This window comes from Glycine soja, chromosome 4 (assembly GCF_004193775.1).
Source record: "Glycine soja cultivar W05 chromosome 4, ASM419377v2, whole genome shotgun sequence".
NCBI classification, from domain to species: Eukaryota; Viridiplantae; Streptophyta; class Magnoliopsida; order Fabales; family Fabaceae; genus Glycine; species Glycine soja.
This window is the reverse complement of record NC_041005.1, coordinates 8,463,849-8,478,189: the sequence shown is the minus strand read 5'-3', so window position 1 is coordinate 8,478,189 and position 14,341 is coordinate 8,463,849. Positions and strand designations below refer to the sequence as shown.

The 14,341-nt window shown below is 35.9% G+C and overlaps 2 protein-coding genes across 3 annotated transcripts; both read left to right on the top strand.

The window, feature by feature from the left end:
• The first annotated feature begins 3,517 nt into the window (after positions 1-3,517).
• On the top strand, positions 3,518-11,325 carry LOC114409229 (serine/threonine-protein kinase CTR1-like). 2 transcript variants are annotated; one of them, XR_003666011.1, is made up of 15 exons: positions 3,518-4,849; positions 5,132-5,430; positions 5,540-5,684; positions 5,937-6,052; positions 6,419-6,621; positions 7,370-7,873; positions 7,986-8,026; positions 8,267-8,335; positions 9,008-9,108; positions 9,204-9,288; positions 9,362-9,460; positions 9,548-9,616; positions 10,028-10,159; positions 10,239-10,293; positions 10,394-10,488. XR_003666011.1 is itself a non-coding variant. In XM_028372605.1 (15 exons), exons 1-15 carry the CDS (start codon positions 4,121-4,123, stop codon positions 11,028-11,030), a joined length of 2,784 nt encoding a protein of 927 aa, XP_028228406.1. In that variant the 5' UTR covers positions 3,521-4,120; the 3' UTR covers positions 11,031-11,325. The 2 variants fall into 2 exon arrangements, 1 of the variants encoding a protein (XP_028228406.1); XM_028372605.1 differs by lacking the exon at positions 10,239-10,293 and adding an exon at positions 10,934-11,325 and having other exon boundaries at positions 3,521-4,849.
• Positions 11,326-12,498: 1,173 nt separating this feature from the next.
• Positions 12,499-13,650, top strand: LOC114409228. The gene has a single exon (XM_028372604.1). The coding sequence runs from the start codon at positions 12,660-12,662 to the stop codon at positions 13,323-13,325; it is 666 nt and encodes a 221-aa protein (XP_028228405.1). The 5' UTR covers positions 12,499-12,659; the 3' UTR covers positions 13,326-13,650.
• Positions 13,651-14,341: the final 691 nt, after the last annotated feature.

The following is a 14,341-nucleotide window of genomic DNA, read 5'->3' as shown; positions in this document are numbered from 1 at the left end:
TTGAGTGCCAATGGCCAGAGGTTATTGCCGATCGAGTATAAGTTGGAGTCAAATAAACATGTGAAAGGATTGTATGAAATCAAGAATTATTGAGCACTTTCTTATCTCAGTGATTATTTCTTTGGGGGGATGACAACCACTGGAAGATCAGAGAGTATTAATGCATTTATCAAGAGATTCATCAATTCTCACACTAGCTAGTTTAAGAGACGTTACAAAGCAGATAGGTAATGAAGTATTATGTATTTTTTTCAAGTATATTACTACTCATTATTTTTTAATCAATTCAAATCAATTTCAGGTTAATAATGCAATTGAAGATATTAAGCAAAAAGAAATGCATGAATAATGTTAGTAAAATGCAAAAAGCTTAATATGAAGTTGATGTCACCCTTACAAAAACAAGCTCATACTGTTCTTACACAATTTGTTTTTCAAAAGTTTCAAGAGGAGTTTGAAAGGTCAGTCCAATATTCAGTTCATCATGAAAATGGTAATGTATTTGTGTTACAATGGTATAAGCTAGGATGCAAATAGTAAAAAACATGAAGTGTTTTGGGATGGTAAAACAACAACCTGTAGTTGTAAGAACTTTGAGTTTTGGGGGATATTATGTCGTCATATTCAATTCTGAGAATTTTTCTGCATAAGATTGTCATGAAATCCCTTCTAACTATTTGTCATCACGATGACGGCTTCAAGCATCAAATGGTAATGGTGAAGTACAACTCCAAGTCAATGAAGAACAAGAAAAAATAAATTTCAATGATAATGATGTAGTCCATTGTCCTCCAATAGGTCCTCCCAAGCGAAGGCGTATAGAAGGTGGGAAAGAACTATCTCAGGACAAGAATGCTTGTGGATTATGCAAAGGTGTGGGACATAATATTACTACATGCATGTTCTCTAAAAGAAAATATTCAACTTCCTGCTCACAAAAAAAAACTAGAAGAAAAAAACTTGTGACGAAGCAAGTTTAAATCCTATATTTCATCTAAAATTCTAGGTAATTTATTCTTCATTTTCTGTATTAAATCTTTTAAAATTTTTGTTTTATATACTTTTGGATTATGTTTGTTTGTTAATTAGAAATATTTATTTTGTTTCCTCCTTTTTTCTCACAGGAATGTTCTCACTATAAGATGAATGAAGCTAATTAATTAAAGACACGTGCATGAAGAAAAATGTTGAAAGTTTTTTTTTATTATAGTGTTTTTTTCTTTTTGAAAGATTAATTTGAATCCAGTGTTAAAAATTTAGATGTGAATTGTTTTTCTTTTCATGTTTTGGCTGTTCACATACAGGATTTTAAAACTTTCCCGTGTGGCTGGTTATCCATATTTGAAGTTTTACTATATTGGTAATTATCCGCTAAAATTCGACAGCGTAAGTTGCGTAAAATTAATAATCATGAAACCCTTCTGTTTAAGTGCAAATATTTGCTAGTTTTAAATTATTAAAAATATTAAAAATGATTTATTATAATTTAGAAAAGTTAAATGGGCCACATTAATGATAAGGAAAAGAAAGTCAATGAGTAATCTGGTCATTTAGGTAACAGTAAGTATTAATACTTGTAAAATTAATCAAATGCTGTAAATAATTTATTAGTTTGGTTATTTTCAATAAGCATTTAATGTTCATTAACCGGTGCCCTTCATTCAGGCATACGCATACAAAAATATGAATAAAGTTCTAATTTATGATACAAAACTTGAGAATGATAGGAGAAAATAAAACAAACTTTCGTATTACATAGAGAACCACAATCATAAACAAATACCATAATGTCATTTATAATGAAACTCGGTCGAATATATCATTTAATTTTTACAAAGTAAATACAACCGAGAATGGAATATACATGGAAATACATACTAGTTAACCCACCAAGTATAGTAAATATCCTCCCAATCAGAGCAGTGTATTACCCTATCCCAAACACCAGTACAAATAAAACCAACTGTTGGTATTTGGTTATTTGTAGCCTCTCTTTTGTCTTCGTATTCCTTTAAGTATCTGTAACAGTAGAAGAACTTGACCATTGAGCATGAATATCCTCTTTACATATTCATGACAACAATATCGAGTTGCCATCAAACGCACTGAATTTCCCAACAAATTTTACAATATAGAAAGAACATTTTTAAAATGGAACATTTTCAATACATTTTGATTGAAAAATAACATTTATAAAAAAAGAAGAGGGGGGAATGTAACAATTAAGGAGATTCCTAGAAATTAACCATAATAAAAAGTGAAAACCACATACAAAGTGTGACAAAATACAATTAGTTTCGGAGGTGCACATCAAAATCATATCATCGAAATTATTTGATAATTTTTAAATGAACAAAAAAATCAAAGTTGGATCAGTTTTTCCAATCTTTGGCAGTCAAACTTAAAACAAGATAGGACATTAATGCAAACTATACAAAAAGGGACACAAAATCTACGTATAAACGAGCACATGACTAGTGACTACTGACTAGCGAGGAGGAAAAAAAGGAAAGCTTTGATCAAATAAAGATTTAGACAGGATCACGCATGCCAAGTGAAAATGGACCAAAGGAAAAAAAAATTGAGTTCTTTACACAAAAAATACCAAGCAATCTGCCTTTACAGCATGTTCATATATGACTTCAATCAATATCACAGTCCAAACTCCAAACTCCCAACAGTCATCACATGCTGTTATTTAAAAAATAGTAAAAAATGTAAGAGATCTAGAATCTTGTATTAGTTCCAAATGCATTTGTTTAGCCAAGAAATTTACGTCATCACAGTTGCGCTAATTTTTTAAGGAAAATATGACGCCAGAAGATGAGCTGCGTAGGTTCTTTGCTAGCTCTTGGTCGCTCGCTTCTGTGGATCATTTTTATCTTGGCACTTTGTTTAGAGGAAGTACGGAATGGGATAAAAAAAATTAAAAATAAGACGAGTGAACTATTATTATGGTTCATGAAATTTTATTACGATGTTATATTAGCTTTTAATTTTAAAGAAATTTTAAACAAGTTTTCAAATTTTTAGCTGTTTTCATCTAAGTTTACTATTAGTTTGATTTTTCAATATATATATATATATATATATATATATATATATATATATATATATATATACACATATATACTTAAATTGCTTCTTCAAGATTTTTTAAAATTTTAAGAACTAATGTGATGCTATACATCTAAATATGCTTGCTCAAAATAATTACTAATATAACACGATTAAATAGAGTCGTATTTGCAATGCATAATAGAAAAAATATATTAAAAAATTAAATAAAAACAAATTCATGAACGAGAAATCAATTACTTTAGGCGAGGTGGTTTTTCTTTTCTTATCTCTCATCTCTTGGCTGAACTAAAGAAAAGTGCATGCATGAGTCCCAATTTTAGAACCCGCGGCGGAAAATCCCCCTACTGATCATAAATTTGACGTGTCAACTAAGTAATAATGGTGCGCACTCATTCCCAAGCGCAGGTTAGCATACCTACTATATATTATTTCCATTTCCCACTCCCCATTCCCTACAACTACAACTTATCTTTGTTGCTGCTTAAAACCACAACTAACGTCACAACCATAGCTCACATTTGTCTCTTCTTCAATCTCCCACTCCCACGTCTTTCTCTCAGGCAAGGTTTTAAAAAACTGCAAGATTGTTTAATTGTTTGCGACTGCATGCATTAATAATATTTGTGCGTGCAATCCATATTTAAAACCTTGCTCTCATCATATTACTACGCTTCCTCTTCAATTTCACAACAACAAATTCATACAAACCACTGCGCACGCTGTTGGGGAAATCGTGCATTGAATCCACGACTTTCAAGTGCTCGATCGCAGTTTCATCATTTCCAACGTGGTTTTCAGATTCGGAAAGAGTTCAGTGCAATTTAATAACTCTCCACACTACTATATCATCCATGGTTAACCGTGGAATCGGTTGAAGAGCATATAGAGTTTTTGCGTTGAGGTGGATCGGAAGGTTAATTAGCTAGACGGAGAACGTAGGTAAACGGCGAAGACGGAAAGTAGGGTTAGTTTGTGATTTGCACGTAAGTGCGTGCAAATACGGTTAGGTGCGAGAAGCTCGTGACTCGTGAGAGCGAAAATGCCTCACAGAACCACATACATTTTCCCGCGTCAGTTTCCGGAGCGAGGAGGGTTGGATGAATCTTCCAAACAGCTATTAGATCACGAGAAAAAAAAGATCGTCAACTCAATCAAACATGACACGTTTACCGCCGAAAGCGACCCTCCCAAAAAGTCACCTCCAACCAAAGACAACGACGTTGTCGTTCTCTCCTCCGCCAAGCACTCCGCCGTCTCCTACCTCTTCGCTGCCGGCGACAAGTTCCGAACAAAGCACAAGCAAATCGCCGCGTTCTCCGATTGGCTGACCGACAAGAAAGCAAGCAGCCAGTGCAGCCCCCGCCACCACGACCGCGACCTACTTCTTCCGCCGGAAACCACCGTCAAGGATGCCGCCGTTGACCAGAGCTTTGACCGTCAGGTTTCGCTTCCGCGGCTATCGAGCGGGAGCAGCTATGCGGGGAGCTTGTTTTCGGGGACGACGTTGGATTGCAATTTCTCCAGCGACATTAAGGAGGAAACGTCGTCGTCTCGCACGCTCACTACTATTCCCGCGCCGAGGCACAAGAATGAGGAGGAGGAGGAGGAACAGAGCACCAAGAAGTTGGCGAAGAAGTCGAAAGAAAGCTACATCTTGCAACTCACGTTAGCGAAGAGGCTCACTTGCTTGGCTACCCTCGTCACCGAACCTGTTCTCACTCCTGGAACCGAAACCTGGGATGCCGAATCCGTTTCTTATCGCCTATGGGTACAAAACTCACCTCATTGTTAACACAAAACTTTGATGCAACTTTCTATATGTTTATGTTGCAGTTTTTCAATCAGAATTAGAGTTTCACTTTCAAAACCATGTTCACATTTAATATATAAATATTTATTACATGAATTATCCAAATCAAATTCTAATTCTAATTGGAGAATAACTTTAAAAGCATATAAGAATGCTTCATCTTAAGTTTTGTCCAATGTTGGATTATATTCAAAGCTGAAGTCTAATTGTTATTATGATTTTATTTTTTGTTGGGTTTAGGTGAGTGGGTGTTTATCGTATACGGACAAGATATCTGATGGGTTTTATAACATATTGGGGATGAATCCGTATCTGTGGGTGATGTGCAATGATGTGGAGGAAGGTAGAAGAATACCTACTTTGATGGCGCTAAAAGCGGTTGAGCCCAGCGACACTTGTATGGAGGTGGTGCTTGTTGATAGACGCGAGGATTCTCGCTTGAAGCTGCTTCAGGATAAAGCGCAAGAGTTGTATTGTGCTTCTGAGAACACGTTGCTGTTGGTGGAACAACTAGGGAAACTTGTTGCTATTTATATGGGGTAAGAATGAGGTGTAGTACTGTATCTCTTCTTCGAGAGGGAGCGTGAAGTGCTTTAATGCTGATATTGTTTTTCCGTTTTATTTATTGTGGTTTTTGAATGTGTGAAGGGGTATGTTCCCGGTTGAGCAAGGGGATCTTCACAAGCGCTGGAAGTTGGTTAGTAAGAAGTTGAGAAATTTTCACAAGTGTGTTGTGCTTCCCATTGGCAGCCTGTCTAGTGGGCTTTGTAGGCATCGGGCTGTTCTTTTTAAGGTGAAGTGTTCATGTGTTTCCTGAATTTATTTGTGGTATCTATTATCAAAGAACGTTTTAGTTGAGTTACTTGAGTAAGAATATTGCTGAGCTGAGTAATTATATTGCCGAGTGTGCTTGGCTGTATGAAGAGGCTGCATTATTAGTGTTGCTTGGGGTTGTTTTGGACCGAGTTGGATGCATTAATGTGTCTTGATAACCTTGTTACAGATTAGTTATTATTTACTCTTTACTTGGGTTTTATGAACGCAGAGATTGGCAGATTATATTGGGTTGCCCTGTCGCATAGCTCGAGGTTGCAAGTACTGTGTTGCAGATCATAGATCTTCTTGCCTAGTCAAAATTAAAGATGACAAGCAGCTCTCAAGGTTAGCACGACACTGGCATTGGTCCTCATTTTTGCTCTGTCTTTTATGTTTTCACAGTAATGGCAATGTGAACATTTGTAAATCAAAAACAAGATGCAGGTTTTCTGTCAGTAGTTTTGATCATTTTTCCTGTTTCCCCCTTGAATTTTCTTGTTATTGTTTGTGTTCATCTTGATTTCAAGGTCCTTAGGCATCATCAACAAGCTATGTTGATCCATATTTTGCATAATTGCATCTACCTTTATTACTTGCATACCAGGACTTTGGCATGGAACTGCTAACTTGTAGATAAGTTTCTTTATCAGAGGCATCTGACATTTACTTCATACTTTCCAATGTATCATGTTATGTTTTATCATTTAACAGGGAATATGTGGTTGACCTAGTTGGGGAACCAGGAAATGTCCATGGGCCAGACTCCTCAATTAATGGAGCATATGTTTCTTCAATGCCTTCCCCGTTTCAAATTTCTCATTTAAAAGAATCACAATCACCCTATATGGATGACACAGCAAGTTCTATAAGTTCCAATCACAGACCTGTTAATCCTGAAAGTCTTCCATATTCAGGTATGTTGCGTTTTGCAGATTAGGATCCTCTGCAGTTTCAAAATGAACTGCAGAATGTGCGGTTCTAAATCTCACCCTTAAAATTTACTAAATTAAATTTTTAAAGATAAAATTACCAGTTAATAAATTAAATCAATGGACTAGATTGATGCAGTTCTTTATAAAACTGTAGGCAATCCTAATCCTGTGTTTTACACACCTGGAAAATTGATCTTCAAATTGCTTGTTAGTATTTTAACTTCAAGGGATTAATCTGTGTAGCCATCAATATATACTTGGAACCTCAAGATGAATATTACTTGCTCATTTGCAGTATGGTCTCAATATTTCCACACATTTTCTTTCGTATCAATTATTATAGTTTCTAAAATGAATTAATTGTTGAAGTACGTGCCATAACCATCATAGGTGCTTATATTTCCTTGAGCTATTCAGGTCATTGAATCAAGTTTGAGCCAGATATTTCATTTTTTCTTTCACCACAAAACTGGTCTATCTTTTATACTTACCTGTATTCAAGTCCTCTCTTTTCATACTCCATAATAAATACTACATGTTAAAGTTTCTTTAAGCTTTTTGCCACCTTCTCAAGCTTGTGAAGCATGTATGTTTTTGAAACTTTAATCCTTTGGGCACAGGGTAACTTATGCTTTTGCAGTTCTGTTGATAGTAAATCTTATAACATGCAATGAGGATTTCTAGTAATCTAGTTTAAAGTTGGTCTTAGCCATTATTCAATGATCTGCAGGCTCTGAACAGAATGATCAACAACTTAATGAAACTGATTTGCTGAAAAGTCACAAGGGCTCCATTTATGCTTCAGTTGATCAAATCTGTGAAGGAACAGAACCATCTCTAATTCCTTTTGGTTTAGAAGGGAATGATGAGGAATGTGCAGTTCTTAGTTCAGTTTTGCCTACCATCCATGAAGATGTTTCAAAATCTCTTCATCCAGCCATTGAAGCATCATTACATGAATATCCAAGGCTTAGTGAAGATGTAGTGCAAGAAACTTCCCACAACGAGATAATTGTAAATGGAAGTTCTGTGGTGAAAAGTACTTTCCAGCAATCTATGCTTGGTTCATCCTGCCAGTCAGAACTGAAACAGGTAGGCATTAGAATTGAAAACCAGGGTTGTTTACCTGCTGCTGGGAATATTCCAAGATATGTAAATCTTGAACCGTCACTTGCAATGGATTGGCTTGAGATATCATGGGATGATTTAAGAATTAAAGAGCGTGTTGGTGCTGGTACTTTTTCTGCTTCCCCTGATTTTTCTTCTTTAATCCACGTAACTTTGGTACCGTGAACTTGTTTCCCCTTTACGTGACTCTAAATGCTGCTGCCTTTTTCACTTTGCAGGCTCATTTGGGACAGTGTACCGTGCTGAATGGCATGGATCAGTAAGTGCTAATACACACTTCTTTTTATCATTTGAGTATATATATGCAGCTTTCTGATTCGTACATACTGTTTACTTTCTTAGTTCGTCTGATTGCAATTGGATGAATGACACTTAGCCACATAAATGAGTTGATTTTATCATATTATATTTAACTATTGACGTGTCTTATGTTGGCTCTATGAATATATTTATTTATTTATTTATGTTTTGGAGATTCTATTTATTTGATAAATTGCAGGATGTTGCAGTCAAGGTTTTAACAGTTCAGGATTTCCATGATGATCAGTTGAAGGAGTTTCTGAGAGAGGTATGTATTCATGAGACAAATATATCAGGGTGCCTCTTCATTGCATTGCTTATGATTTGGATTATATTAGCTAAATAGTATAAATATGGTACTGAAGACCAGGCATACCTTGTTTTTTCAGTTTTGAATGCTTGTTCCAAGTTTTTTCCTTATCTTGATGGGTGGAAATTATGTACATTTATTAAGCCCTGCCTTTGTTATTGAATGCAAGATTTATGCTTCTTGCACAACTAAATACACACATGTCTTCCACTTGTTCATGTATGGCAGCATTTCATTTCAATTGGGCGCACCTCTTGTATTTCTCTAGTAAGCCTCTTGTATTTCTGTTTTCAGTTCAAATATGCACACCTCTTTTCAGTCAGTCAGATTCTTGGTGTGTAAAAATCACCCCTCTGGTATTTACAGACACCTCATTTCTCCCACTAGAATAATACCACTGCGTGTCATAAACTCTAATTATTCAAGTTAGTTGCATGACTTGTGGGGTACAATGGTGAATTCTCTGTTGCACAAACATGCTTAAAACTTTCGTATTTTTATGCACAATTCTAGTTGTGCACAATAAGATTTAGAACTTGGTCTATGAAAGCCTCTTCTATTTACTTTCTCTATCAATGGGGTAAAGCAGAAGCTAGTTATGTTGAAAAGTTGTTATTTGCATTGCTTTAGGTTGCAATAATGAAACGAGTTCGTCATCCAAATGTGGTGCTCTTTATGGGGTCTGTTACAAAACGCCCCCATCTATCAATAGTGACAGAGTATTTGCCTAGGTAAGACAAGCAACTGCTTATATCCTTAATCAAAACATTTCACATTCTTGCATAAAGAATTGATTGTCTTACTATGCTGTACAATTTGGTGACAGGGGTAGTTTATACCGCCTGATACACAGACCAGCATCTGGTGAAATTCTGGATAAGAGGAGGAGATTACGGATGGCTTTGGATGTGGTATGTGCCAGATATTATTATTTTTACACTGAATAATTATCTTGTATATAACATATCATTTGTTTGATTGCAGGCTAAAGGAATCAATTATCTCCACTGTCTGAAACCTCCAATTGTGCACTGGGATCTCAAATCCCCAAACTTGCTAGTGGATAAAAATTGGACTGCGAAGGTAGAATGAAACTGATTTAGCAGTTTATTATGGGATTTTAAACATTTTATGCAAGGAGATAATTTTTTCTTTTCTTTTCATGTTCAGGTTTGTGATTTTGGATTGTCCAGGTTTAAGGCAAACACTTTCATACCGTCCAAATCTGTTGCTGGAACAGTAAGTTTCTCCCTCCAGTCTCTCACTGTAAACTTAATCATATTAATTTCTTGTTATAACTCTTCCGATTTATCTTGTGAATAAAAGTCCACTTCTTTCCTCATCTTTTGGAGTAGCACTTTCAAGTTTGAAAAAAAAACTTCAAAACTTGAACTGTTGTAGCTACATATGAATGCATGTTGATTCCCCGTCAGTTCTGATTAGCCTTTCAGATACATGGTACCGCGATCAATGATACAGTCATGTTATGTTGGTCCAATCTTTTGGATGGGAAGTATGCGCATGTGAACAAGGGACTTGGTTTCCTGTGTTTGCACTTGGGTTTTGGGTCATTCTTTTAATATCTAACAGGTTGAAATTTTACTTCATGCTACCTCTCAATAACTGTAACTCTCTTGAGTTTATTTTTAGCCTGAGTGGATGGCTCCAGAATTTCTTCGCGGTGAACCCTCCAATGAGAAATCTGACGTATTCAGTTTTGGAGTTATCCTGTGGGAACTTGTGACCATGCAACAACCATGGAATGGACTTAGCCCTGCCCAGGTAAACTCGATGAATATATATGCTCTAAATGTTAAATATTTGAAGCCAATTATTTTTACTCATGTGTTTATTTATACAGTAGTAGGGACCATTTGCAAGAATTTGTTAATTTAAAAAGGACATATAATGTAAAGGTATACATGCCAACTTGCATATTTCAAACGACTGCTTGGCATAATGAAACCTCCATAATAGATTGTAAAATAATATCATCATCATCATGTGAACTCTCAGGTGGTTGGAGCTGTTGCTTTCCAGAATAGGAGGCTTGCTATCCCTCCAAACATCTCCCCGGCTTTGGCCTCCCTCATGGAATCTTGTTGGGCAGAGTAAGTCTTATTCATGCCATTTATTTGTAAATTGTTGACATCTTTGTGCCACTTAGTCCAATTTTATTAGAAAGTTGCATGCATTTGTTTTTGGGTAGCATAAGTATTATTAATCAGGATTTGACCAGGAAACTGTGATATGGTTCTGTGATTATATAATCTGGATACGATTTCTTAAAAATGGAATTCATAATTTTGGAAAACCTATTCGTCAGTCCTGGCTTTAATGTAGAGAGACGGAGTTTTCATGGCCAACATGAATTTTGGATCTCCATATTCATGCTAAGCTGTCAACATCATTGATTTTTTTATTGCCTTAGAAGGTGGGAATCTTCCTTACCAATTTCAGAAAAATCTGCATAATTCACGTGTTATTTTGCTAAGTTAACTAGTACCTTTTCTATGTTCCTAAAGTTGCTGATGCTTGCTATATTTAACTTGGCAGTGACCCTAGTGAACGCCCATCTTTTGGTAGCATAGTGGACTCACTAAAGAAGCTGGTAAAATCTCCAGCAGAGGTGATAAAGATGGCGGATTCATAGAGATACGCCGCAGCCCATTATTGGGTTTTCTTGCGCCCGAAACTTGTCGGGCATTTTATGGAAACGATAATTAACAATTAACAAGTGTAATTTTTTTTTGTCGTACTTGTGTATTATTTGAGCAAAAAATATTTCTTTCCAAATTTCTTAGGATATATATACCTTTAGTGCACAAATTAGAGTGGGAAAAAATTATAATTATTATTTGAGCTGTGGTCTCCCAAAAGGGGTCGAGACATAACAATTGTTAAATAGGCTGTCAAAAAAAGCACTTTAACCCACTTTATTTAGTGCATTCAATTTATCTTTTAGTAAAATAATCTTTTTTTTCCTTTCAAAATTTATTTAATCAAATATGGGCTTAGAAAGCCTTAAAGTTATCTTTAATCCTCGACATCGGGTTTTCTCTCTTGTAAAAAAGGTAAAATCATAATTTTCATTTCTGATTATTAAAATTTTATTTAAATTTTGATAATGTTTTCTTCTAATCTTTATTTGATTTATTTATTTAAGTTTTTTTACATTAACATATTTTTTTAAAAAAAATATATCTTTTTTCAACTTTTGTTAATTTAGAGGGTACATTGGTACTTGATGTAGTGAGGTGGAGCTTCGTAATACCATTGTTGAAGCAACAAATTTCCAATCCGACACGGCAATGGAGGGTGTGGAGGGTGCATCGTTGTGATCTGAAGATGAAACTAATCCAACAATTAGTAATTATGGTCCATCGTAGAGTCTTAGACCATATGAAAGCATGCTCCATCAAAGCACTCGTTTAGAAAAAAATAGTATAATTGTTTTCGATACTTTCTCTCCTATAAAAAGATAAAATAGAAGAAACAAATACAGGATAAAAGTTTATTTCATATAGCTAAAGTTTATAATAAATAAATGTTTTTCAATATATAAATTATGAATCTCTTCATTTACTCTGATCACACCATCCAAGTGGATATATATATATATATATATATATATATATATATATATATATATATATATATATAAAATGTTAAATTATGAGATTTTAAATTTTGGGTCCCTATATTATTTATAAAAAAAAAATTGGTGTTTAAAGAATTTTTCGTTATTATAAATAATTCTTAACATTAATGTCAAAATGATAAAGTATCTTGAAACAATAAAAATTAAATGATATATGTATAACACATACATGGACATAATTAGAATAATATGTTATTAAATTACGAAAGAAAAAGAGAGAAGTCATTACTGAATAACGCTCTAAACAATACTCATAACTATTTATAATAACGAAAAATTATTTAGAAATCAAATTATTTTTAAAAATAATTTAAGAATAAAAAATTCAAAACCCATAGACAACTAAAAACTTAAATAACCGCATATATTTTTTTTAAAAGGGAGTGAAATGTGGAATACTTATATATTAAACCTACAAATACATTCTTTAACCTCAATTATTATTATTATAACAAGAAGAAAAAAGGAGACAAGTCAAAGGAAGCACGGCGGCTACGGTACGCATAAAGTCTCTGACAAAACAAGAAGAAGAGCAAAACCAGAAGCAGAGGTTCTGAAATCATCTATTTATATCTCTATCAATCTATCCGCAGATCCGTGAGCAAGACGAGAAGCCAAAAAATGGAGGCCGACGAGAAGAAAGCAATGATCCGCGACGTAGCGCTACAAGTCGTTTTCATTTCCCTCACTATTTTCAGCTTCCTCTGGATGCACGGCCTCCCTCAAAACCTCTACGCCAAGCTCCGCCACCGTCCTCCAAACTCTCGCGCCGTCCAAGCCAAGCGCCACTTCGTCCAAGGCGCACAGCTCCTCGCCCAAGCCAGAAGATCCAAAAGCGCTTCCGCCGCAACCTCCCTCGCCAAACAGGCCCTAGCCGAGGCCGAGAAGGCCCTCGCGCTCGACCCCAAGGACGCCGCCTCGCACCTCCTCAAGTCCATGGCGCTCGACCTCCAGGGCTTCCGCACCAACGCGCTCGACGCGCTCGACGCCGCGTTGTCCCCTCTCGCCGCGGGGTCCCTCGCCGAGGAAGAGAGGGGCGACGCGCTGCTGAAGAGGGCGGAGCTCAAGATCGCGATGAGCGAGCGGCGCGTTGACTCGGTGCTGGCCGATTTGACCGAGTCGGTGAAGCTGAGTCCGCGAAACGCGAAGGCGTGGTGCATGCTGGGGGAGTGCTACGAAGGAAACAAAATGGGAGAAGAAGCGAAGAAGGCTTATAAAGAGGCTTTGGAGTTGGAGCCACAGTCGAATGTGGCTCAAGAAGCGCTCAGCAGGTTGGGATCATCGTAACCGAGCTATCGAATGATGTGAGGTTTAAGATGAGATCGCTTTTAATTTATAAGTGTTGTTGTTTCTAATCTACGATTATGGATAGAGTAATTGGATGTTGAGTTTGAGCAAGCAATAAATGATTTTCACCAAAGGATTATAATTCTACACTACGTTAAAATGCGAGATCTTAGCAATAGAAAGGGAAACAAAAATTTCTTACTTGTATTTCTTGGGGGACCTCCTTCTGCCACTGGACCATGCAGATACAGTCCTACTTTCATTGAAGCTCACTTTCAAGCCACTGTAAAAAAGGAAGAATTGAAGAGAGATCCTTTGCTACTTACTTGTATTGCCTTTTATACAACAAAAAGTAGAATTTTACAAACCAACTACAAAAATCAAGCTTTTTTTTTTGACAACTTTTAGTTTATTGGCACAAATACCAGTCACTCGATACCTCCACAATGGCCAGGTTTCCATACTAAAAAAATGTATTATTATTCCTTTTTCGTTTTAAGTTTGTTTTCTTTTTTATATGGAAATTTTTATCTGACAACTCGACGTATGTGGATAGAGAAAGAGAGGATTTCAAAAGAGTCTATATTCTGGATAAGGAGACTCTCTTAGTAACTGCAAAAGGGTGTGTGCTTTTGACTGAAGGAGACCTCTCTCAATGACATCGTTTCTAAGGATTGGTTGGTTCCCTGTATTTACATGGCTCACTTTTGCACTTTGTCAAAAGCACTACAACATGTTTTCTCTACTTTGGAGAGTGCCATTTTCTAGAACTTCCTCAACTGTGACAACCCAACAACCTTCTTCAGATGTCAAGCCAGTTCTGCCCTCATCATAATTCACCAAGGATTCTATCAAACCACAGCATTTTTCAGCTGTTAGGATTTTTTTGCAGGTTTTAAGAAGATTAACTCTAAAACTAAGGGATAGGATTTGTTTAAAAAATGACCGAGATTATTTGGGAGTGTTAATAAATTAGAGATGATTGGGTGTAAATATGATTCCTAAACTTGTCTAGT

What these genes read in the sequence shown, in the direction of transcription:
- LOC114409228 (XM_028372604.1), top strand. Translation starts at nt 12,660, where the DNA reads ATGGAGGCCGACGAGAAGAAAGCAATGATCCGCGACGTAGCGCTACAA.
- LOC114409229 (XM_028372605.1), top strand. Translation starts at nt 4,121, where the DNA reads ATGCCTCACAGAACCACATACATTTTCCCGCGTCAGTTTCCGGAGCGA. An exon ending in ATCGGGCTGTTCTTTTTAAG is followed by an intron (nt 5,685 to 5,936) that starts GTGAAGTGTTCA and finishes TTATGAACGCAG; the next exon opens with AGATTGGCAGATTATATTGG. An exon ending in ATGGAATCTTGTTGGGCAGA is followed by an intron (nt 10,489 to 10,933) that starts GTAAGTCTTATT and finishes TTAACTTGGCAG; the next exon opens with TGACCCTAGTGAACGCCCAT.